The 23930-nt window shown below is 42.5% G+C and overlaps 1 protein-coding gene and 1 pseudogene across 3 annotated transcripts in view; one reads left to right on the top strand and one right to left on the bottom strand.

Annotated features, from left to right (window-relative positions):
* Nucleotides 1-21659, top strand: part of LOC129334074 (epidermal retinol dehydrogenase 2-like) — a 36543-nt gene extending 14884 nt beyond the window's left edge. For all 3 annotated transcript variants that reach the window (XM_054986011.1, XM_054986012.1, XM_054986013.1), the window contains 5 exons: nt 4413-4544; nt 8671-8770; nt 12182-12326; nt 12579-12701; nt 21532-21659. In XM_054986011.1, the coding sequence (XP_054841986.1) occupies nt 4413-4544; nt 8671-8770; nt 12182-12326; nt 12579-12701; nt 21532-21640 (609 nt within the window). In that variant the 3' untranslated portion in view covers nt 21641-21659. The remainder of the gene's footprint in view (nt 1-4412; nt 4545-8670; nt 8771-12181; nt 12327-12578; nt 12702-21531) is intronic.
* On the bottom strand, nt 13048-21738 carry LOC129334075 (beta-1,3-galactosyl-O-glycosyl-glycoprotein beta-1,6-N-acetylglucosaminyltransferase 4-like; annotated as a pseudogene).
* Nucleotides 21739-23930: the final 2192 nt, after the last annotated feature.

Raw genomic sequence — 23930 nt, 5'->3', positions numbered from 1 at the left:
CAAAGAAAAGAGTACAAGGCCTAGCAGGCCTTCAGAGGCATATCAGGCCTTCAGCCAGCTCATGCAGACATGAGTAAACCCTGGACTAGAGTAGAACTGCTCCAGTTTTTAGTATCCTGGGACTAACATAAAACATGAAACAGACTCCACAGCATTACAATTGTCAATGCTGAGAGAGTTCTTACTGCAATTGTGTTCATTCTGTCTCTGGAATCTTTCCTGTATGACACCATTTTTAACAAGAGACAGTTTGGTGTAGTGGCTGGAGTGTTGCTCTGGGATCTGGGAGATCCAGATTCTCATGCCATTATCCCTGGAAAGCCCGCCTGTGGCCTTGGGCCCATTGCATTCTCTAGGCCTGGCCAGCCTTGCAGGTTTCTTGTGTGGCTAGAATGGAAAGGTGTGAAATGTTGTATACACCTTGGAGCCCCCACTGGGGCTGAGAGCTGAGGTTTAGATAAACACAATAATCTTTCTACTTAGAAAGAGTGCCCTGGGGCAAGAAGTCCTTGATGCACACACTTCCATTGAATTGCCTACTGGCAGGGCCTCTGCTGTAACCCTTAGCAAATACATTCGTTGTTCCAGTGGTCATCATTATTGTTGTTGAGGATCTACAGATTAAATAGCACCTCATCTCTGTTTCACTCTCTGTAGACAGCAAATGCTATAAACAGTTAGTCTATGTGAGAATCAGAATTCTCCATTGCAATTTTTCCTTTAAACTACTGATGAACAGGTCATTATAACCTCTCTGCCATTGAAGGGAGCATGAAATGTGTTTAACCCTATCCTAGGGCATAAAGTGTATGCACCAGAGTGCTATAAATTGAAGCCATTGATCATCTCTAGTAGCAGATTGCATCCTCATAGGAAAAGATAAAAGCCCAGTGGCTCCCTAAGAACTAACGTTTACTTGCTATGTGTTTTTAATGAGTTCAGTTTACTTTTTCAGATATCTGTGTGTTTCATAGTGACTGTTGCTGTGACTTCACAGAGACTCTGAATTCTTCAGTCCAAATAGACAGCACTTTTGTTACAGGTAAGTGCATCCCTGCTTTCTCATGCCTCCACTCCCCCAGGACAAGGGGAAAAGGAGGGTACATCATATTCTTCACAGTGCCAAAAATAACAGAGATTGGAGGGTGTTACTAGACTTAAAATATTCAACAGGTTCACCAAACTTAGGCATCTCACATTGGAGACGATGAGATCCATCACAGAATCCCTACTAATGGAGAGCCCATAGCTCAGTGGCAGACCACCTGCCTTATATAGAGAAGGGCTCAGGTTCAGCCCCTAGTGTCTGTTGTTCATGGATCTCAGGGCTAACCTACATTAAAGGAGTACCTTACTGTTCTAGATATAATGGAAGCATATCTCCACATTCCAATCTTGTCCGGGCACCAAAGACTCCTCCATTTATGTGCAAGGGGGCTCTATATACAGTTCAGAGTACTTCCATTTGGCCTCTCCATAGCACCGAGGGCCTTTACAAGGAATTTGATCAACCCAGTGTAAAGCTAAGGGAGAAAAAACATTAATCTACACACTTACCTGGATGACTTGCTGATCAGGTTAAGCTCTGCATCCCTACAAGCTTACAGTTCCTGATCAACTTACAGAGAAGTTTTTTAAAATCCAAACAATGACTAGAGCATCTGGAAGCCCTATTAGGCACAACATGCAATTGTTTCTTCCTAACTGAAGCAGTGGCAAAGAAGAGAAAGGAGGTGTCAAAAGGGACCATCAAGGCCAAGTATTCATTGATGACATTTGCAAAACTGATGAGTCTACTGATTCTGAGCATCAACACCACCCATTGAGATCAACTACATACAAGACCCTTACAGATTTCTGAGACCCTTCCAACTACAAATTATGAACAAGAAAGGTCTGTCCATTCAGTTCCCCCTCACAACAACAATAATAATAATAATAATAATGAGCCTCGTATGGTGGACAACTATGACAGGCCTTCTGCAAGGAAAGCAACACTGCATTCCAGTAATGGAACAGGTTCCACGGGCACCAGTCTGTGTGGATGGGGAGCAGTACTAGAAGATCCACCAGTGCAAGGTCGATAGTCCAACAGTGAGACGAGACCCTCTGTCAACCTACTGGCTCTTTGTGCAATTTATCTAGCCCTACTACACTTCAGACCACGAATACTAGACGAACACATTCTAATCAGAACAGACTGCATGTCAACCAATTAAGTGGACAGATATTTCACCAGGTGCTTCCATCCCGAGGCCAAAGTAATTGCTGCGTTGACATCACAGTGGCCATGCTTTCTGCTATTTGCCTTCCAACCGCTCCGATTCTCCCGAAGCTAATCAGGAAGATAAGAGAACAAAAATGAACAAACAAACAAAAAAGCAGAAATTCTTGTGGTAGCACTCTACTGGCCCCAGCTCCCACGGCTCTCTGCTCTTCAGCAGCTGTCAACACTTCCATCACTGACTTCTCCAATATCTCTGGATATGCTCCAGCGATGCCAGTGAGACTCCCTCTCTTGGCTAGACTATTCTCAAGAAGTAACCAACATGCGACTGGCCTCTAGAAGACAATCCACTAACAGGATATATATAATGCATCATAGAAAGCCTTCACGAGATGCAAAAGAGAAAGGGGTTAACATCATGAAACCCAAAACCAGATCCAGTCTATACTTTCTACAGGTCAGTCATGTAAGCAGTCTCAGAGCCTCAACATTAAGATGTCAGGTCACAGTCTTAACAAAAGTGCTTCCATGCTACTAGGATCTGAGTCTGTCCAGACACCTCACATATGTAGCTCCCTCTAGTGTGCTACTCTGAAGGATCTGCTACAGGTTCACCAATTTCTGACTTGGAAATTGCACAGTTCTGTCCGCTGTTACCAGAAACCCCTTTGAGAGCCTATCAAGGAAATTCCTCTTAAGTGACTAAGGACTTTGCTCCTTACTGCAGTTACATTTGCAAGAAGGGTATCGGAACTGGGTACCCTGTTAATTAGCTTGAGCTACATATCTTACACAAGGACAAAGTGGTCCTGAGAACAGATCCTATCTTCATACCAAAAGTGATCTCTCCCACAGATCACTGGAATTATGTCTCCTTTTCATCCCAAATACTTTTCATCCCAAAGAAGAAATGTGGCATACTCTGGACATAAGACTTATTCAGAAAGAATTTCTTTATAGAAAAAAAGCAAATCTGGAAAACTGCATCCTTATTTATCTCTATATTCTCACTGAATAAAGGAATGAGGATGTCTAAATCTGCCATTAGCAGTAACCTCAACGCATGCATCGTCGAAGCACACAAAATTAAAAAACTAGATTAGGATTACTACTCACTCAACACGAAGTGCTGCATCCAGCGCAGCATTTGCCTGACATGCTACAGTTAAGAGATTTGCAAGGCAACTACTTGGTCATCTGTATCTACAGATGAACATTTATGACTCAGCGGGTGCAGCGTTTGGCAGAAGAGTATCACAACATATCTTATGACCAGATGGCAATGACCCACCCATAAAATAGGGACACTGCTCTGGGAGGTCCCATCAAGATGTCCTCCACCTCAGAGGGAGAACGGACCATTGGATACTTACCGTGAAGGGTCTTTCTCCTCTGAGGAAAGGAGGGCATCTTTCCCCTCCCAAAGTCATTGTCTTTTCACTTTCTTCTGCCTGACAAATTCACTTCTTGTCCTGTTATTTCTCCTTAACATGTTTGTTACTCATCTTTCTCCTTGTTATTCAATTTTAGAGTGTCATAGTCATAATTATGATGCTATAACTGCTTTCAGAGTTGCCAAAACTGAAAGAAAGGGTGACTCCCACTAGGAAGACAGGAAGTAGAAAACTTGTTCCTGCCTCCTTGAATGGAGAGTGGGAATCACTCAGCTTCAAGATGTCCTCCTTTCCTCAGAGGAGAAGGACCCTTCATGGTGAGTATCCAATGGTCCGTTTTCAGACCAATTTCAATGCTTTTTGCAGTTGGACTGAAAATGTATTAATCAGTGTGTGTGGAGTCAGGGCTAGAAAGGTGTAACTCTGTTTAGGACTGCATTTTAGTTTTAGTACTAAATAAAACCAATTAGCAGAAAAATGGTCTATCATGTTGTGGAACAGTAAATTTCAAGATGGAATTCTGCTTTATATCCTTTGGTTGTATATGATTATAAGTATATGTATGCTGTTTTCTATGTTAATTTGTGTGTGTTGTTAATTTAAATTAAAATAAAATTTATTTTTAAAAAGAGACTAACAGTTACATTTGGGATTTTAAATACTCATACAGACTCATTACTAATCAATAGGCACCAAAGGACTTTTGTGTTAAGCACATTTTGGATACAGTACACTAAATCACACATTTTTTTAATAGAACATGGTTTTTCTCATTTCCTTTTTTGTTTTAGGTTAAAAAAGAAGTTGGAGATGTTAATATTCTAATCAACAATGCTGGTATTGTGACTGGAAAGAATTTCCTTGATATTCCAGACTCTAAAATGGTTGAAACATTGGATGTGAACTTTAAGGCACATTTCTGGGTAATTATTTTCTTTTTATAGATAACCCTGAAACTACTTTGAATTCTTATTAAAAATGAATCATGAATTTTTGGAATCTGGATACTTTTAAAGAAATATAGGAGTATTTGGTATTAACATTTGAAAACGTAAGAATTCTGTCTTTTCATTAGTACTGTGAAATGACTTTTCAGGTTTTTGTTCTAATTGTTTCTGCTGTGTGCTCCCACTTTATTTAATGTCCTCCGGATCTGCAATCCAACATAAAAGTGGATGAATAAATATTTGTATTTTTAAATTCTATGTTTGGTTTTAAAGTTTCATCTAATTATTTTCTTTTAAAATGAAAGCTGAATTTACTGCAATCATATCTTTTCAAACTGAGTTTATGACACTTTAAGAATTAATAATGGCGACTGCACTTCTATACAGTTCTTCTAGACAGATTAGTGCCCCACTCAGAGCAGTGAACAAAGCCATTGTTGTTGTTGTTCCCACACTACAGTTGGGGAGCTGAGGCTGAGAGGATTAGCTTACCCAAGGCCACCTACTGAGCTCATGGCAGTAGTGGGAGTTAAACCAGCATTCGCAACCCAACCACTTAACCATTATGCTATAGCATATGAAAATTGTTTTTCATTGTAAAAGAAATACTGCTGGGAAAACATCATCAGTCATCATATAACACAGTAGTTCGCGTATTATGGTTTTATATAAGGTCTAGAGATTAGTGAGTCACCACAGTGGCTTGCCTGTTGATTCATCTGAGTGTCCTTGTAATCATCAGTTTACCCAGTGATACTACCAATTCTTGCTTCTGGTTTGGATTATTTACATGGGGTGGGGGGGGTGGGATGAGACAGGGCAGTTATATAGCAAAGGGACAGACTAAAGCAGAAAAGAGCATTAAGAAGATGCAGTTTCTACTGTTGCTTCCAACCAGCATTCATCTGGCCCTCTTTGAACAAGTTGGCAGAGTATCCAGACATCAGAACCTTGTAATTATGGGTGACTTCAACTTCCCCGATGTGTGCTGGGAGACAGGCTCAGCAAAGCGTCATGAATCACGCAATTTCCTGACTTGCCGGGCCGATAACTTCCTTTTTCAAAAGGTGGAGGAAGCTACAAGGGGTTCGGCCATACTAGACTTGATATTAACCAACAGGGAAGAATTGGTAGATGAGATGAAGGTGGTGGGGACCTTAGGGGGAAGTGACCATGTCCTTCTTGAATTCCAGTTGCTGTGGGGAGCCAAGGAAGTTCGTAGCCAGACTTGTAGGTTAGATTTTCGTAGGGCCAACTTCGATGAACTCAGAGGCTTGATGAGAGTCATTCCATGGGGGAGTGTGCTGGAAGGAAAAGGAGCGAGTGAAGGGTGGGCCATTCTCAAACACGAGCTTTTGCAAGCTCAAGCCTTCACTATCCCAGCAAGACGGAAACATGGTAAGGGCTCCAAGAAACCGATGTGGATGCACAGAGAGCTCCAGAATAAGCTAAGGGAGAAAAAGGAAATGTTCAGGAAATGGAGAGAAGGACAGACCTCTAAAGAGGAGTATATGAGGGTTACTAGGTACTGCAGATCAGCCATCAGAGAGGCCAAAGCTCAGTACGAGCTGGGTCTGGCCAGGAGGGCTCGCTACAACAAGAAAAACTTCTACAGATATGTGAGAAGCAAACGCAAGGTAAAAGAGGCAATTGGACCACTGTTGGGAGTAGATGGAGAAACTCTGATGCAGGACAGAGAAAAAGCAGACAGGCTTAATGACTTTTTTGCCTCTGTTTTCTCCCTGAAGAACTCAGGCACATCTAGAGATAGTAGAAAATGTGGCAGGACACCTGAGTGGCTAATTGACATTGACAGAGAGGTAGTGGAGAGGCATCTGGCTGCACTGGATGAATACAAATCCCCTGGGCCGGATGGGGTGCACCCAAGAGTGCTGAAAGAACTTTCCAGAGAACTTGCAGAACCCCTGTCCATCATCTTCAAGGCCTCCTGGAGGACTGGGGATGTGCCACAAGATTGGAGAAGAGCGAATGTTATCCCAATCTTTAAGAAAGGGAGGAAGGATGACCCGGGAAACTACAGGCCGGTCAGTCTGACTTCTGTTGCTGGGAAGATATTAGAACAGATTTTAAAGGGATCAATCTGTAAGCATCTGAAGGACCGCTCAGTGATCCGGGGAAGTCAGCATGGTTTTGTTCCTAACAGATCCTGCCAGACCAACCTGATTTCCTTCTTTGATCGAGTGACCAGCTTGCTGGATCGGGGGAACTCTGTTGACGTGATTTATCTGGATTTCAGTAAAGCTTTTGATAAGGTCCCCCATGACATTCTGATGGGCAAACTGGAAGACTGTGGAGTGGACTATAGGACAGTTCGGTGGATAGGGAACTGGTTGGAGGACCGCACTCAAAGAGTGGTGGTCAACGGCGTTTCATCAGACTGGAGGGAGGTGTCCAGTGGGGTGCCGCAGGGCTCGGTTTTGGGCCCGGTACTTTTCAATATTTTTATCAATGATCTGGATGAAGGAGTGGAAGGGCTGCTCATTAAATTTGCTGATGATACCAAATTGGGAGGGGTAGCAAACACCCAAGAAGATAGAATTAAAATTCAACAAGACCTGAATACTCTGGAGAAGTGGGCAGCTGTGAATAGGATGCAATTCAACAAAGACAAGTGCACAGTATTACATCTGGGCCACAAAAATGAGAAGCACAAATACTGGATGGGGGATACACTTCTGGGCAGTAGTATATGTGAAAGGGATCTTGGGGTAAGAGTGGACTGTAAACTGAATAGGAGCAGTCAGTGTGATGCGGTGGCAAAAAAGGCTAATTCAATCCTGGGTTGTATCAAAGGGGCCATAGCATCGAAATCGCAGGAGGTCATAGCCCCTCTCTATACTGCCTTGGTCAGGCCACACCTGGAGTACTGTGTGCAGTTCTGGAGGCCTCACTTCAAAAAGGATGTGGACAAAATTGAGAGGGTGCAGAGGAGAGCGACGAGAATGATCAGGGGTCTGGAGACTGAGTCCTACGAGAAAAGGCTGAGGGCCTTGGGAATGTTTAGTTTGGAGAAGAGGAGGTTGAGGGGGGGACATGATTGCTCTCTTTAAATATTTGAAAGGCTGTCATTTGGAGGAGAGCAGGGAGCTGTTCCAGTTGGCAGCAGAGGGTAGGACGCGAAGCAATGGGCTAAAACTACATGCACAAAGGTACCGACTGGATATTAGGAAAAACTTTTTCACCGTTAGAGTAGTTCAAAAGTGGAATCAGCTGCCTAGGGAGGTGGTGAGCTCCCCCCTCACTGGCAGTTTTCAAGAAGAGGCTGGATGAATACTTGTCAGAGATGCTTTAGGCTGATCCTGCACTGGGCAGGGGGTTGGACTATATGGTCTGTATGGCCCCTTCCAACTCTATGATTCTATGATACAAAAGCCTATCATAGCTGCAGACTGTAAAAAGACTCTGTGGTCATAAGCATTAAGTTATATAATGGTGTATTGGATATCATTTTCTAAAACAATAAAAAATAATCAGATACAGAAACTTTTAGTAAACCCTCTGAAGCTGGATAAAGATTCTGTTCAATTTTAAGTTAGCATGTGTTATGGTTTCAACAACGAATTAATAAGTACTTTTATCTAGAAAATACCCAATAATTGAAGAAAAAAATAGTTTGTCGGCATTTTTCTTGGTTATTTAAATGATGATTAAAATTGCTGATGTAAATCACCTTATTTAAATCAATTTACCTTGGATTTAAGAATTCTTAAACCTACTGAAATGTTTGGCTTTAGCCATGCTGAACTCTGTGTTGTTTCTAGGGGCTGATCTGAGGGATTCAATTTTATGATATCTATATATTGTTAAGACTTCATTGCTAGGTGTGGACTTTGCTTTTCAGAAAGCCCACCTTTTATATAAAGTGACACAAACATACTTGAACACAGGAAACTTTTTTAAAAGTATACATTCAAAACATAACCCGGTATAATGATCCTAATCAGATATGTCAGCATATCTGCCTACAATATTGGAATAATGTGCCTGTCGTTCTATGGCATTTCCCACTATATTTCTGTAGCAAAAATAGAAATTATTAAAAACATGCCTAATAGTATGCATTTTATAAACTATGCCATAGACTTGCAAAGCCTTCCTACCAGCCATGATTGCCTGCAACCATGGACATTTGGTTAGTATTTCGAGTGAAGCAGGAACTGTTGGGGCCAATAAACTCTCAGGTCAGTATACTATGGATCTGTTTATTATATATGCAATTGAATAGAGAAACTGCGTAAAATGTATTGGTTGTATTTGTTTGGAATCTCTTGATATGTGGGAGTACTTGTCAGGAGGAGGACCAAATCGAGGTAAAGTATATCGGTGTAGCTAAGGGTTCTTCAGGCAACCGAATTTGCATCCTAGCTCACACTCACTTGGGGTCAGTTCAAACACAGAGAATGGGAAAACCTCATCACAGTTAGCAGAGATTCTCTTATGTTTATAATGTATTGGAGGAAGAATCATCACAAGAATAGAATAGCTTAAGTATCCACAGGTGGGACCAGTTGAGAATTAAATGTATTGATAACAAAAAACTAACCTTTCCATTGACTTTTTAATCAATATTCTTTTAAATATAACTTTTTGTTGACTGTTATGTTTGTTATATGCCCCTTTTGGCATCCAAGCTAGGTATCTAAAAAGATGGCGTCCTGAGCAGACACACCAGCGTGTCGCTCCTGCTTTTATCCGGCTTTAAGATAAGTGTCTGTACTGAACTTTGTATTTTGATAAAGCCGCAGTTTGTTTGGATTTTGCACCTTCAAGGACTCTTTCCCAGGGAACTATAGTGCATTTCTTATCTCCTTCAGGCTGTTTCGCTTCCCCCTGGCAGTAGTGCTGAGAGCCCATGGCTGGAGAGTCAGGCAGCACTGCCGAATAAACCAGGGTGATGCTGACTGGTTTTTAATTGAAGAACAGAAGCCTTCACTTTGAGCCTAAGCTGGCAATTAGAGGCTTCCTTCTCTCTCTTTGCATTGGAGCTAGTGGGAGTTGTGCTTTCCAATAATGGGAGCGTCTAAAAGAGGCCGTGATGCAGACGATTTAGCTTCTTTTCCGGCATGTAAACAGACTAAAATGGACGATTTCTTCATGCCTAGTTCAGCCCCACTGACCTCTGTTTTCCCAACCTCTAACTGCTTCACACCCTTCATAAATCTTGAAGAGGATACTAACTGCATTGCTGCCAGTAACCATGCTCTATTTACATCTACAATAACTTACCTTAATGAACTCTACATTGAGCATCCATGGAAACTTCAACTGATGCAAAACACTGGTGAAAGAGTGTTAACAAGGATACGCTATCATGAATATATTGCAAAATCTGTCACTTCCAGTTAGTTTTCCGGTATAATTGAAACTGCTGATGTTATCCTTTAATGACCTAAGTTATACCAGATGCGTAAGAAGGTGTATGAAGAAATGCATGCCCTGTATAAAACTGCTCAGTCTCTTATGTCCTTATTGTGAATCTTTCTGCGGAGAGTTGGGTGATACCTAGGGTTAAGGCCATCTTCAGTAACAGTATCATATCATTAGAATTTTATCTCCCAAGAGGTTTCTGGGAACCTTCACTGCTGGCTTTCAGGCACTAGGCAAAATATTTTTATTTCAGCTTGCTTTTGGTTAATTTGATCTCTGGCTTGTTATAACCATATCACCTCTGCTCAGAGTTTTCAATCTCCAAGTGGTGGCTGGAGATATACTGGAATTATGATAGTAGCAGCAGAGACAATTCACAGTGTTTCTTTAGCTTAGAGTTGTCAGTCTCCAGATGGAGCCTGAGATCTACTGTCATTAAAACTGATCTCCTGGTGACAGAGATCAGTTCCCAGGGAGAAAATGGCTGCTTTGGAGAGTGGACTCTATGGCATTATACCCTGCTGAAGTCCCTCCCCTTCCCCACCCTCTCCAGGCTCTACTCTCACCCTCAAACTCTCCAGGCATTCCCCAACTCAGAGCATGCAACACTACCTCTGCTGAATGTAGGCTTATTGTTGTGTTGCTTGCTTTGTTAACTGTAATTTAAGTTAGCTGATTTTAAAGTTATAGTTTAAAATTATGCAAGTCACTTAGAGCAGCCATTCTGATAAAATAATAAAATAAATAAATATTTGTCAATGTTGTGTTTAGGATAGAGGTTTAATACCTTTCTCCCACCAGGGTTGTCAGGTGTCTAGTTTGTACCAGACAGTCAGGTATTTTTGCCTTCTGACCATGAAATAAATTGAGGGAAAACTGGACATATAAATGTTTGGTGCGTTCTCATTAAGAGTTCGAAGAAGCAGGCAATTCCAAAGGACAGAGTTAGGGGCGGGGGGGGGGGGGTGTTCAAAGGTTAAAAGAAAAAGCAAGTGCAAAAATAAAAGACCCAAAAAGACACCCTAAGACTTGGCTCTGGTGGGGAAGCTGGTGGAAGGCAAACTGTAGCTGGTGCTTGTATTTCCATCATTCTCCACCTGACAGGACATCAGGAGGACCAGTTTTCTGGCTCTTCTCTGTGATACAAGTTAAGGAAATAACTTTTTCTTGTTTATGTTGGGTCCCCCCCCCCCTTTTCTTTCTCACTTGGGAAGCTGCTTTGCCTGCCCTGCCTCACCCTTTCCTTATCTCTTGGCTATCGTGGGCTCCCATTTTGGAAAAAGAAGTCAGATTCTTTCTCTTCCTCAGTCTGAGGCAGCTGCAAAAAAGAGCAGGGGGGCATAGTCCAAGCACATGCTGTGAGTGGGCAGGATGAAGAACTTAAATGCCCTTCATTCCCAAAGACCATCAGCCCAACCACAGTGACATTCCTGGTGACAAGGGTAGAATGGTGAAGGATTTGCTTTGCCTTATGTGTCTTACGGGAGTAAATATTTATTTACTTAATCTATACCCAATTTTGTCCATAATGAAGACCCAAAGGAGCTTACAACATTCTCCCCTAATCCATTTTATCCTCACAGTAACCCTATGAAGTAGGTTTCAATCAGTGAGATGGGTTGGAATAAAGGAGGTGAGGGCCCATCCCAGGGCCCTACCTGTTTGAGCAGCAGTGGCAGTTCAAGGCCTTCCTCTTTCTCAGCAGACCAATTTGCCAAGCCATGTGATCCCTGCATGCAACAAATTTGTGTGTCCAGTATTTTTGTTGAAACCGTTTAGCAACCACATCTCCCACATAAATGCATACACACACAAGGGTTGTTAGACCTTGTCTGGCAACTTGTGAGAGGGTTGGGAGCAGGGACACGGGCGGCGGTGGTGGTGCAACATCGTGTGCACTACATCACTTCCAGGGAAAACGTTGAAGTGATGTAAGATCTGTCTATGAATCAACCAAAACTATCCTATGTAACTTTTGGGTTTTCCCAGGAAGTGACATACTGTGTACACAACACCAAGGGTTTTTAAAAGTATTTCTCCTGCCACTGCTTGGAATGATGGTGGGCAAGGACCAGACAGGTAGTGGAGGGAATCCTCCCACAGTGAGAGCACTGACAGCCCTAACATGCACACATACCGAACCATTAAATAACTTACTTAGAGGGTTTTATATTTTTCATAATTGCCTTGTTATGATTTTTAATCTTTTCCCCCCCATTTTTCAGACTATTGTGCAAGTAAAGCTGCAGTAATTGGCTTTTTGGAGTCTGTTGCTTTTGAATTGCAGGCTGCAGGAAAGAAAGGCATTAAAACTACGATTGTCTGTCCATATTATGTGCATACACGCCTTACTGTTGGTGTAAAAACAACGTGAGTGTTGCATTTTGAATAACAAAATTGAAATCCAGTAAGTGTATTGAGAATTCTGTGTGTACTTTAGAGATGTCCACTTGAATTTTGGCTTTTTCCTTTTAAATATAACAAATGGAAAATTCTCTATACTTTCAAAATGGATTTAGTCATGCACCCTGGGAAGAAGAGGGATTTCTTAAAGTAGTGCAGTTCTTTGGATCCAGGGAAGATGTTCAGAATTATCTAATCAGAATATATATTTTTCTTCAGACGGCCCTGTCTTCTTCCAATCTTGGATGCAGAGTGTGCTGGCAGGAAGATTGTGGATAGTATTCTGAAGGAGAAGTTTTATTTGTTTACATTACCTGTTACAACATTTTCTGCTCTAAAAGTGTAAGACTATGATTTTTCTTTCACTTGATTTTTCTCTGACAGAGCTAGAATTGCCACCCTCCAGGTGAGCCCTGGAGATCTCCTACAATTACAACTGATCTCCAGATGACAGATATCAGTTTGCTTGAAGAAAATAATTGCTTTGGAGGTTGAATTCTATTGCATTATACTTTGCTGAGTTCCCTCCCCAAATCCTGCCCTCCTCAGGCTTTGCCCCCCAAATCTCCAGAATTTCCCGATCCAGACTTGGCAACCCTATTTGGAGCACAGTTGGCTATCCTTAGATGATGGGGGTAACTAAAGATTTAAAAATTAAGCTGCGATATTGCTTTTATTATTTGTTTTATTAAACTTTAAGGTGAAGAATCAAATTATTGGTTTTTGTATTCCATTGATACTTCTGTTAGTTTAATAGGCACCTGTTGTATTCATAAGGCATTTTCTGAAGTTTTGTTGCTGCTTGGCCTGACAATCTCCAACATATTTCCTCTATTTAATTTCTTAAGTTCCGATATCAGCTCAAAGTTTGAACATAAAGGGAAGTCTTAGCCACACAAATTGATTGCATACTTCCATGGAACAGAAGACTTAAATCAGACAAGCAATTCAGATCTGCCTGAAGCCTTGAAATATGGGCGTATTCCACTACCTCCAATTTGGATGTATGAAAATAGTGGGAAAGCATTTAGCTAGGTTGTCCAAAGCATGTTTGAAAGAGCTAGATGGCTTTTGGTCATAATGGATACAGTAAACATTTTGACTGCTGTATATTGTATGGATGAGTCTCTCAACCATCATGGCATCTTTGGGAACAGCCAGAGAATTTTTCCTCTTCTGGAGAAACAGGCTTTAGGTGATATTCTCTAATTTCATGGTATACATGAAAGTCACTCGTCATTGCTGCAACATCACCATCATCTAAATTAACCTTTTTTCTCTGAATTTCTAAAGATTTGCCAATCTCGACAGGCTCTTAATTGTAAATACAGGAACAGTTAATTTCATACAGCATATGATTTTTGAGATGAGGGTACTTATTCTTCATAAATGACAAAGTGCTCAGAAAGGGCTCTACAAAATAAATACCGTTATGAGTGAACAACAGTCGCTCGACTTTGAGAAGTTTCAGTAGTGAAAGCAGCCGCATAGTTGAAAAAAAATCAAAAGACTTTGTCATATTGGGTATTTGTAGGACAACTTATATCTCTTCATTCTTTTAGATGACTTTATTGCCTTTCCTTTCTGGTGGTAGAGGGTTCCCTCAAATCATAGCTGACTTATGGCGACCACTGGAGGGGTTTTCATGGCAAGAGACTAACAGAGGTGGTTTGCCATTGCCTGCCTCAGCAATCTTGGTCTTTGTTGGAGGTCTCTGATCTAATTACTAACTAAGGCCAACCCTGCTATTGAAGTGTAAAAAGCCTTGCAGTCACCATGTAAATCAACTGGTTATGTATGAACAGTTCTTGTCTTTTATCTTTAGGACATTTGCTATAATGTTGTTCCAATCCCACACATATCTGGTTTACTAAGTTTCAGTTCAGTATGCAGCCATCTTTAAATGAGGAAGAAGGGAAACCACTTCTTTGGTTCTTGTCCCTATGAAAACAAGGAGTGTTTCCTTACAAAGAAGCATTGCTTTAGAATCAGAAAGTAGAAGATGTAGTGCTGAGTTCCCCTTTCCCTGGCTGATACACAGCACGCACTTTTCCTCACAGATTCACAGTTCTTGTTGCTTCCGTAACTTCCTTTTGAAGCCAAACAGTGCTCAAAAAAGCCTTGAAGAAAAAGGCCTCCGGCCACCCCTTGCTTTCCACTCGTCCTCAGGGCGCACTGCTGCCACTGCCTCAAGAGGTGGTGAGTGGATGAAGTTTCTTCTTCCTTGGAAAAGCAAGCGGTGGTGGTCTGTCGAGCTCCCCACTGAAGACTGGGGGAGGTGGGAGTGGATGTTTGGAGAGTGCTTGGCCATCTTGATAACTATTGAGTTCTGTGGATGGAATAGTATCGCTGTATATATGGAAATAAGTTGTTAATGACCATATTTCATAAATACAGATTAATACCTTACCATCAAACATCCAGTTTGGCTAGTCTTTTTATAACTTTTCATTTTTAAATGTGGGACCAGCTTCTTTCTGTTAACAGGCCAAGTAAACAAGTTTATAACCATTAATTATCACATCAAAATACCAAGACCTGGTAGACTATGCCTAATCTCGTCATACTCACTAAGTGAATTAATAATTCAAGAAAAATGTGGACCCCTCTCCACATTAGGTAATCAGACCATTAAGGCTTTCAAAGTAACTAATCATAGTGTTGTGAGCCATGAAAGAATCCTGTTATGCTGACACCAGGGAAAGAGGCATATAGGGGTGTGCAGGGATGGAAAGATACTGTATTCCCACTTGAGAATTTCTGAAGCAGAAAAAACAATCAGAAATAAGTGATTTTTGAAGCCTCAAGCCGCTTCGGAAACCGCTTATTGCCCAGTTTTGGAATGCTGCATGAAGATTCGGAGCACGCCAAAACTTACCGCCTCACCACTTATTTCACCCAATGGGGGATGGAAGGAGGGGGCTCTCCTCCCTCTCCCATTGGGTGAAATAAGCAGCAGCAGGACTTCCTACACTTCAGCTGGCCTGCGGGGGGAGGGGGGCGGGATCCCCTGGCAGGCCAGCTGAAGTTTAAAGGGCCCTTTAGGAAATCCCAAATCTTTACAAATCAGGTCTGATTTGGGTATTTATCCTGAATCGGAAACCCGAATCGCACATCCCTAGAGCCATATTCATATTAGTACATCCCCCCCCCCAAATGGTCAGTCTGCCCAATGAATTTAAGGCTGTTAGATTTTTTCCACTGATATAACCAGGACTACCTCCAGACATACCTACTTTTAGACTGGATACTCCTCCTGTTGTTTGGAAATATTCTGAAAGCCCTGGACCTCCCTCCTCCTCACCTTTAGCCGATCAAGTAAATACCTGTGATCCCCTCTAAACCCCCCTTCTAATTTCTATAACCAGGAAGAGGCTGGTGGCAAGGTCTCCCTTGCACACTTTGGCAGGGTAGCCTGGTCAGCAGGTTCCTCTGCAGCATCAGGCCCTCCCTGAGCCCGCTTGTCCTCCTGGTTCCCGGGCCTTGGCTGCTCATGCTCTTACTCTGACGACTCCAAGTCAAAGTTGATGGCAGGTCAGAAGGGGTCATTACACTATCTTTCTTGTGCTCTGATGTTTACTGTGCTGACTAGGGGTGTGCACTTCAGGTTTCCAATTCGGGAAAAAATACCCAAATCGGACCCGATCTGCAAAGATTTGGGTTTTCCAAATCAAAGCTTCCTGAAGCTTTGGGTCGCTTCGGGAAGCTTCGGGGTCCTTTAAACTTCAGCTGGCCCTCCAGCCGGCTGGAAAGGGGGAGAGCTTAAATGGCACTAAGCCTTCAACCCTTAAAGCCCTTCCCCCATCCCTCCATCTGGCTGGAAAGGGGGAGAGCTTAAAGGGTAGAAGGCTCTCCACGCCATTCACAAACAGTGCACAAAGCCTTCTACCCTTTAAGCTTCCTCCCCCCTCCCTCCGGCAGGCTGGAAAGGGGGAGAGCTTAAAGGGTAGAAGGCTCGCTGCTTTCTGGCTGGGTTTATGGTTGTTATTTAAAAGGACCTGCTGCTTGGAAGCAGCAAGAAAACAGCCCTTTAAACTATCAGCTGGCAGGCAGCACGGGGAGAACCTTTAAAGGGACCTTTAAAGGGCCAGGTAAGTGGGTTGGAGGGGACGGAAGGCTAAGTGGGAGGGTGAGGGGTGGGTGTGGGTGCAGGTTCTGGGCAAAAACACAGCCCCCTGAATCACTTTGGAATGCTCCAAATGTTTATAGAGCATTCCAAAGTGATTCAAATACCCAAATCCAAAGCAGCTTGCCGCTTCGGGTTTTGGGTATTTCCAAATGTTTTCCCCGCATCACTTTGTACTCCTTCCAAAACCCAAATATTTTCGGAGTGCACACCCCTATTGCTGACATGATCTGTGGGAAGGGAACCTCTTCCCTGCAGAAGTTCCCTCTGTGCCTACTTTTGAAATAACAGGTAGGCTTGGTTCCAGCTGCTGTTCTCCTGGGATTATATTTTGGAATATTGCAGACTGGTTTCTTGGACCATCTCCACTGTGGGAGCTGGACCCTTTCTGAAACTGGTCAGATAGGCATGTGTGGACTCTAGTTTTGCCCTCTCGCTCTCCTTCATCGGGCCTTTTGTCTACCCTCTTAAGTGAAGTATGCCACATAGCATGTGTGATTTCTTGGAATATTTGGATTTCATGTACATAGTGTATTACCTATGAATACCTGATACTATTTTGACAGCTTTTGTTCACTAAGTTTCTAGCCCAGCTCTTGAGTATTTTTCCATGCAATCAACTTTTTCTTATTTCACTTTGTATTCCTTCCAAGCTTGTAAAGAAGCCTTGTCATTTTGTTAGCATATCCCTTTTGAATGTGCTGCTTCTGAGAATTATGGGAGAATAAGGGCATTTATTTAAACTGCATATAAAATCTAAGACAACATATACTTCAGTATAGGAGTTAAGAGGCAGCAGAAGGAAGGAGCTTTCTTCTTTGCAAACGTATTCAACTAAAGCATCTGATTTAGCTTCTTTCATTACATGCAGGTGTGTTCAGCTCTGTGTAGTACCAGCCCTTGCCTCAGGTGCTATATGGAAAGTAGGAGGCAATTTACATCACCTGGAATTTTTATTTGTATAAAAGGGATGTTAACTGGATTTGTTATGCTAGTTTAATGGTCCCACAGGAATTTAGTATTATATAATTTATTTTTCTAGTATTGCAATTTACTGCTCCCCTTAATCAGTACTGTGAGCAATATAGGGCAAAGTTTGTTCCTGGTCTATCTACACAACAGTTTTGTAACAAAAAGTAATTTTTATCAGTGACCTTTTCATATTCTTTGATATAAATATTTGATATGCATATTTTCTAGGAAAATCTCATTGGTCTTTAAGGTACTACTGGATCAAATCTTACTCTTCTGCTGTAAACCAACATGGCTACCCACCTGAAACAAAAGAAAGATTGTAATACCTGAGGGCTATTATCTTCAGGGCCATTTCTTAGGATTTTAACATTTTTACTTAAAAGTAAGCTGATTGGGCTGAATCTTGAAATACTTTTTTTTTCTTGCTAGCAGAAACCTGAACTCATAGTCTTTTAGTTGTCAAACTGTATGCTCTTCAATTGATATGAGGAAAACTGATTTCTTCAGCAGAGCTGTATGGAAATTTCAGTTAAACTTGGTGATAACAACTAATAGCAAAAAAGTCTCAGTGGATTGGATGCTACCATGCACCTGCAGGAGTTTATGAAAGTAAATCTTCCCTGCCTTCTTGAAACAGCCCTCACTGCTTTGAGATAGAGGCAAGGCAGTTTTGCTTGGTCTTCCCCTTCTTATTTGCTGCACACATTTTATTCAAGAAGGCTTCCCAACCATCAGCATAGGTGTTTTGAAGTGTGCAGGGACAGCTGGGTAAAGGAGAAGGTAAAGATCTGCTTGCACATGGTAGGATCCAACTAGGGTTGCCAGCAGGCTTGGAGAAATATATCCTTTCCCTTTAACAGAAGCTTAATGAGTGGAAATGGGCAGCTTTTACTGGCATGAAGTAAATAAACCTCTACTAAAGGGTCAGAACTAGGGGTGTGCAAAGGCACACCGTTTCGTGTTTCGGAAACAGCAAAACCCGGAATCTGATTTTCGGAATCTGTTTCGGAAACAGCAAAACCCGAAACGGCTAGCCGTTTCGGTTTTAGCGTTTCGGGTTTCTTTCGGGTTTCTATCGAGTTTTTTCAATGGGAAAATGCCTCCGTCTTCCCGGACGCCTGGGGGAGGCATTTTCCCACCGAATCAACCCAAAATTGGTGGGGACCTTCCTCTAACTCCTCTCTAACAACCCCCCAAGTTTCAGACCGATTGGACTTTGGGGGGGCCATGTTATGGCCCCCCAAACCAGGTCCCCCTATCCTCGCATAAGAAAGGGAAGGGTGAGCATATTGTTAGTTTGCTGCTGCTCATCTTCTTCATTATTTCCTATGGGGAAAAAATGAAGAGGCAGGCTTCCTTTGCCAGGGGTGGCATTTTTTTGACAGCAAATGTGTTTTTGTGATTCTCTGATGTGAAGTGAGTTGTGTTATTTTTGTGTAGTACACTGCTTTCATGCCCTGTTGTGTCTTCCTACCGTGTAACCTAAAGCAGTTAAAGAAATAAAGTGCTTTTGACAGCAATTTTTTGGGGGTGATTCTTTAATGTGAAGTGAGTTGTGTTATTTTTGTGTAAGATACTGCTGCCATGCCCTTTGGTGTGCCCCCCTGCTGTGTAACCTAAAGCTGTTCAAGAAATAAAGTGTTTTTGACAGGAATTGTGTTTTTGTGATTCTCTGATGATAACTGAGTTGTGTTAATTTTTCTGTGTGGGGGACTGCTGGTGTAATGTGTCATAATGCTTTGCCTACTTGTACTTTGAAAGGGAGAAAATAATTTTTAAAAAAAATATTTTGTGTTGTTCGTGTTTTATTCTTTGTTCTGCAGTTCTTTCCCATCATAGGGAACAATGGGGCTGGCTGGCCAGCCATCTCTGTAGGTGGTGGGGGAATTTGAGGGAGGGTGTCTGTGGTTCAGGTGCTCTTTCACAGGGACCAGCTGGCACTCAGAAGTGTGCCCACCATTGTGGAACCCCTGGGCTGTACAGAATTGCCCAGGGAAAGAGAGTTTAGAAGTTCCCAGCATAGGGAACAAAGGGAGAGGGCTGGCCTTTGCCAGCCTGTTCCTGGGGTTATGGGTGTGGGGCTGCTGGGGGTGGATTTGGGTCTGTGAGGGGCTAATGTGGGGATTTGGGTCTGTGTGTGGCAGCTGGGGGGGAATTGGGTTTGTGTGGGGCTGTAGGGGGTGGACTTTGGGGGCTGAGAGCACCTACTTGGGGAGGCCATGAAATGCCCCCCCCAAGTGGGAGCTGGCTGAGCCTTGGTGGGGGGTGGGAGTAGAGGTGGGAGAAGGGCCCCTGAGGGTTGGGGGGCATTTTGCATGCAAAATGCCACCCCTGGCAAGACAAGCCTCCCCCAGCTGTAAGTAGTAGAGAAAAGAGCACCTACTTGGGGAGGCCATGAAATGCCCCCCCCCAAGTGGGAGCAGGCTGAGCCTTGGTGGGGGGTGGGAGGAAAGGTGGGAGAAGGGCCCCTGAGGGTTGGGGGGCATTTTGCATGCAAAATGCCACCCCTGGCAAGACAAGCCTGCCTCTTCATTTTTTCCCCATAAAAAATAATGAAGAAGATGAGCAGCAGCAAGCTAACAATATGCTCACCCTTCCCTTTCTTATGCGAGGATAGGGGGACCTGGTTTGGGGGCCCATAACATGGCCCCCCAAAGTCCAATCAGTCTGAAACTTGGGGGGTTGTTAGAGAGGAGTTAGAGGAAGGTCCCCACCAATTTTGGCTTGATTCAATTGGAAAATGCCTCTCCCAGGCGTCCGGGAAGATGGAGGCATTTTCCCATTGAAAAACCAGAAACAACCCGAAACAACCCGAAACGTTTCGGAAATCACTGTTTCGGATTACCCAAAACGTTTCAGGTTTTCTGAAACGTTTCGGGAAAACCGGAAACAACCCGAAACAGGTTGTTTCGGGTTTTTTTTCGGGTATCATATACCCGAATTGCACACCCCTAGTCAGAACTTTTTTTCTCCAGGCAGTTGACAACCCTAGAGCAATGCCGTGATTTTGTTAACTTTGTCTCGCTGAGTCTTTTGGCAAAGATACTACTGTTTGCCTTGTTTAGTATTATCTGCTTATTTATTTAGTTCTGTTCTTCTCTGTTGTGTTTTCTTGTCAGTATATTGTATGGTTGACATAGGATAACCTAATTAAAGTTTGTAGAGGCTCACTTATGTGACTGGCTGGGTTTATATGGTTTTTATGTACTGGCTGGGTTTATGGTTGTTGTTTATTTATGCTATTCTGTGCTTCTATCATTATTTCCCTTGCTTAGTATCTTCCATAGTGTTGGTAGTACAACAGAAAGGAACACAGTCTGCAAGAAGAATGATATTGGGCCTCACCCTCCTTAGATTTCAGAAACGATGCATAAGAGCCTTAACAAATTAAGGTTATTCTGGAGTTTGATAACTAGGCTGTTTGAAAACTTTGAAAGACTGCTATTATAAGGATCTAGTGCAAGTTGTCGCGATCTTGTGGGATGTGGTTTACCTTCTTTTCTGTGATTTTTCATTCATTAACCTCTTGAATACTGTAGTAATGCAGCTTATATATTTTAAAAATGAAAAACCAAAATACACATACATGATTCTGTACACTATCTGCAAAAAGTAAATTGTGTGCCTGCTCATCTATGGTCTGAATCCATTCCATGCAGAAAGGGAAGAGGGAATTTAACTCCTCCAGTGTTTTTTAGTTTCAGGATCTTTGCACTGTTGTTAGCTGTTGTTAAATGTGAGAGGAGACATCTTTTTCACTTTAAAATGCTAATAACAGCACAGGAAGCATAATTTTGATTAGGGGAACTGAAAAATAGATTGATAAATATCCTCTTCCCTCCCCACATAGCCTGAAAGCAAGTTGCAAGCATACACACAGTTTTCCTTTTCCGATTGACAATGGTTCATGCTCATTGTTGTATCTGTTTTGCACCCAGGTCTGTGAACCATTCCACAGATCTTAATAAAAGAAACAGTAATGCTAGTAATTAAACAATTGGGGGGGGGTTACAATCATTGGGGTATAAATATTTAAATAAGTTAAATGCCGTACTTTTTTTTAATCTTCAGATTTTTTCCTAGAAAAGCACTTTTCGTGCTTGTACAATATCTTGGAATCTACAATAACATGGATGACTACATAGGTTATGGCCACAACGAAGAGAAGAAAAATGACTGATTCAGAACCAACCTGTTATGGAGGTCAGAGTACAGTCTGGGAGACACATGTTTGAATCCTCATTGTGCCATGGAAGCTTGCGGAATGCTTTTGGACCCATCACACGCTCTCAGTTCAACCTTACAGAGTTGTTATGAAGATAAAATGGGAAAGCGAGAATGGTAGTACAATCTTCTTTGGATCCTCCTGTGCAAGAAATACAGGGCATAAACATAAAATAATTGCATAAATAATGTATCCTCTGTTCATGTCAGGCTTCTTACTTCAATAATGCTACTTCTTATTGGTCACTGGTCTCATTAATTGTCGGTGGTCTGCTTTAAATATTAATTCGTAATATCTCTTATCTTTTGCTTGCTATATAAATACTTAATCATTCCACACATATAGACAATCCCTATTAAAGGAAGCAAACACCCTTTCTGTCACTTTTGTTTTTTTTTCATTGTGAAATGTTATCCATCTCATATCATTAACAGCGTGAGAAACACGAGGGGAATGATTTAACCCACCTCATCAGAATTCATGCAGGGAGCACGCCCGGCCAAGTTGAAAGTGATTGGTCACCTTCTCTCCATCATAGGTGCAATCTTCAGATTCATGCAACCTTTGTACTCCAAGTGCCTGGCTTGATTTCCCAGACTACAACTGGACTTCAGAAGAGGTCACACCAACCTGCATTTCTAGGTTGTTTTTTCTGGCTACCTGGAACCATTTTCTCCATCGGGCCAACTGCACCAGGTATCCCTGTGTACCAGTAATACCATCCTATTCTGAGATATAATCCCCAACACAGGATTCTGACATGACAGCAGAAGATCTAGTATGACCACAAGCCTGGCATCTTTACTGATTTCTAGATGAACAGTGATATCCAAGTAGTCCTTTAATACTAATTCTACAACAGGACAATGTGCAGTTGGTTATCCACACAGCTGGCCAGAAGGGGCTGTGAGCACACCTCTGCCCAGTGCCAGAAATGGAAGCAAGACCTTAAGAAGAAATTCAAAGTGACTGCAACTTGTAGTCCAGATCCAAAACCATGCAGTTCTATAATAGTTTCACCCTGTACTGCTGAAATTGAGGGAGGCAGGATAGTGGCAGTGGGATCAAACAGCCCTGCAAGTGTCCCAGGTCCAGTCATGTGCAATCTCTGTCCATGGTGCCCACTAATCCTGTTGTACCAGATTCAGTGCCCATCTCTGTTCTCAGGAACATACCTATGCCAGCTGCCTCTGCCTTTTCCACAGATACACTGAAGACACCATATGATGTGGCTACCCAGCACAAGAGACATTTTGGTGTCTCCAAGTTGTCTCCAGATGGCAGCCCCTACCACTGGCTAGTGAAAGCATTGGAATCCTCCTGTACAAGTTCTCTTGGTGCATGATGAAAGAGTGCAGCAGACAGCATTCTACCTGGAAATCCAGGGTGGTGGAAATGATGCCACTCAGATCAATGAGGACATTCCGGAAGATCCATCGAAAAGGCTGCAGCAATAGTTGCATTGACCAGAGATGCTTATCTCAGCCCAGATTCTCAAAAACACTTAAGAGTCAGCCAGCCAAATAAATTGACTCAGCTACTGCCCCGGGCACATCTCATCTTGCACAGGATCCTGCTGCCCATTCTTACCAGTTTGAGCTATACAGGGCTAATGAGGTCCTTTGGGAAGTGGCTAGGTATAGAAAGTATCTTGACAATCAACTTAGCTGGGAGTGGCCCAGTGTTCTCCAATGAAGGTTGCCTTGCCCTGGGCTGTGCTTTCCCACCCCTTGCCTGCCCACACAATGTGAGTGAGCTGCTGATGTACTTCTTTGCAAGTGGGGTAGTGCCAGGGCCCTGGAGATATCATCAGAGATTCTATTTAGTGATGGGAAAGCAGGCAAGGATCAAAGACCTGGGATTTCCATAAACACTGTGGATGTTTCAGTTGTCTGCTCTAATAACCATGGTGTGTTCAAGACAGCACAGGTCAGCATGATATTTGAATGCAGGCACTTCCTCAGCGAGAGGCTGCTTTCATATGTTGGTTTGATCTTGTTTGCCTCTTCTATCACCTGGAAATTACCATGAACACAAGCTTGGGATTTACTTACTTAGTAATATATAGGAAAGAACATTAACTCAAGGATGAGTATCGGCACAGCCAGCATTTTATTTTAACTTATCATGAGTAGTATGGCAACAAATAGCTGCAATGGACATGTGCCAGCATCTACTACCTATTGGCATAACAAAACATAGCCTATAAATCAGAAAATAAAAATTATCTCCATAATGTAACAAA

Source organism: Eublepharis macularius, chromosome 7 (genome assembly GCF_028583425.1).
Source record: "Eublepharis macularius isolate TG4126 chromosome 7, MPM_Emac_v1.0, whole genome shotgun sequence".
In the NCBI taxonomy this organism is placed as follows: Eukaryota; Metazoa; Chordata; class Lepidosauria; order Squamata; family Eublepharidae; genus Eublepharis; species Eublepharis macularius.
Note: the sequence above shows the minus strand (reverse complement) of the source record. Positions and strands in the feature narration are given on the sequence as shown.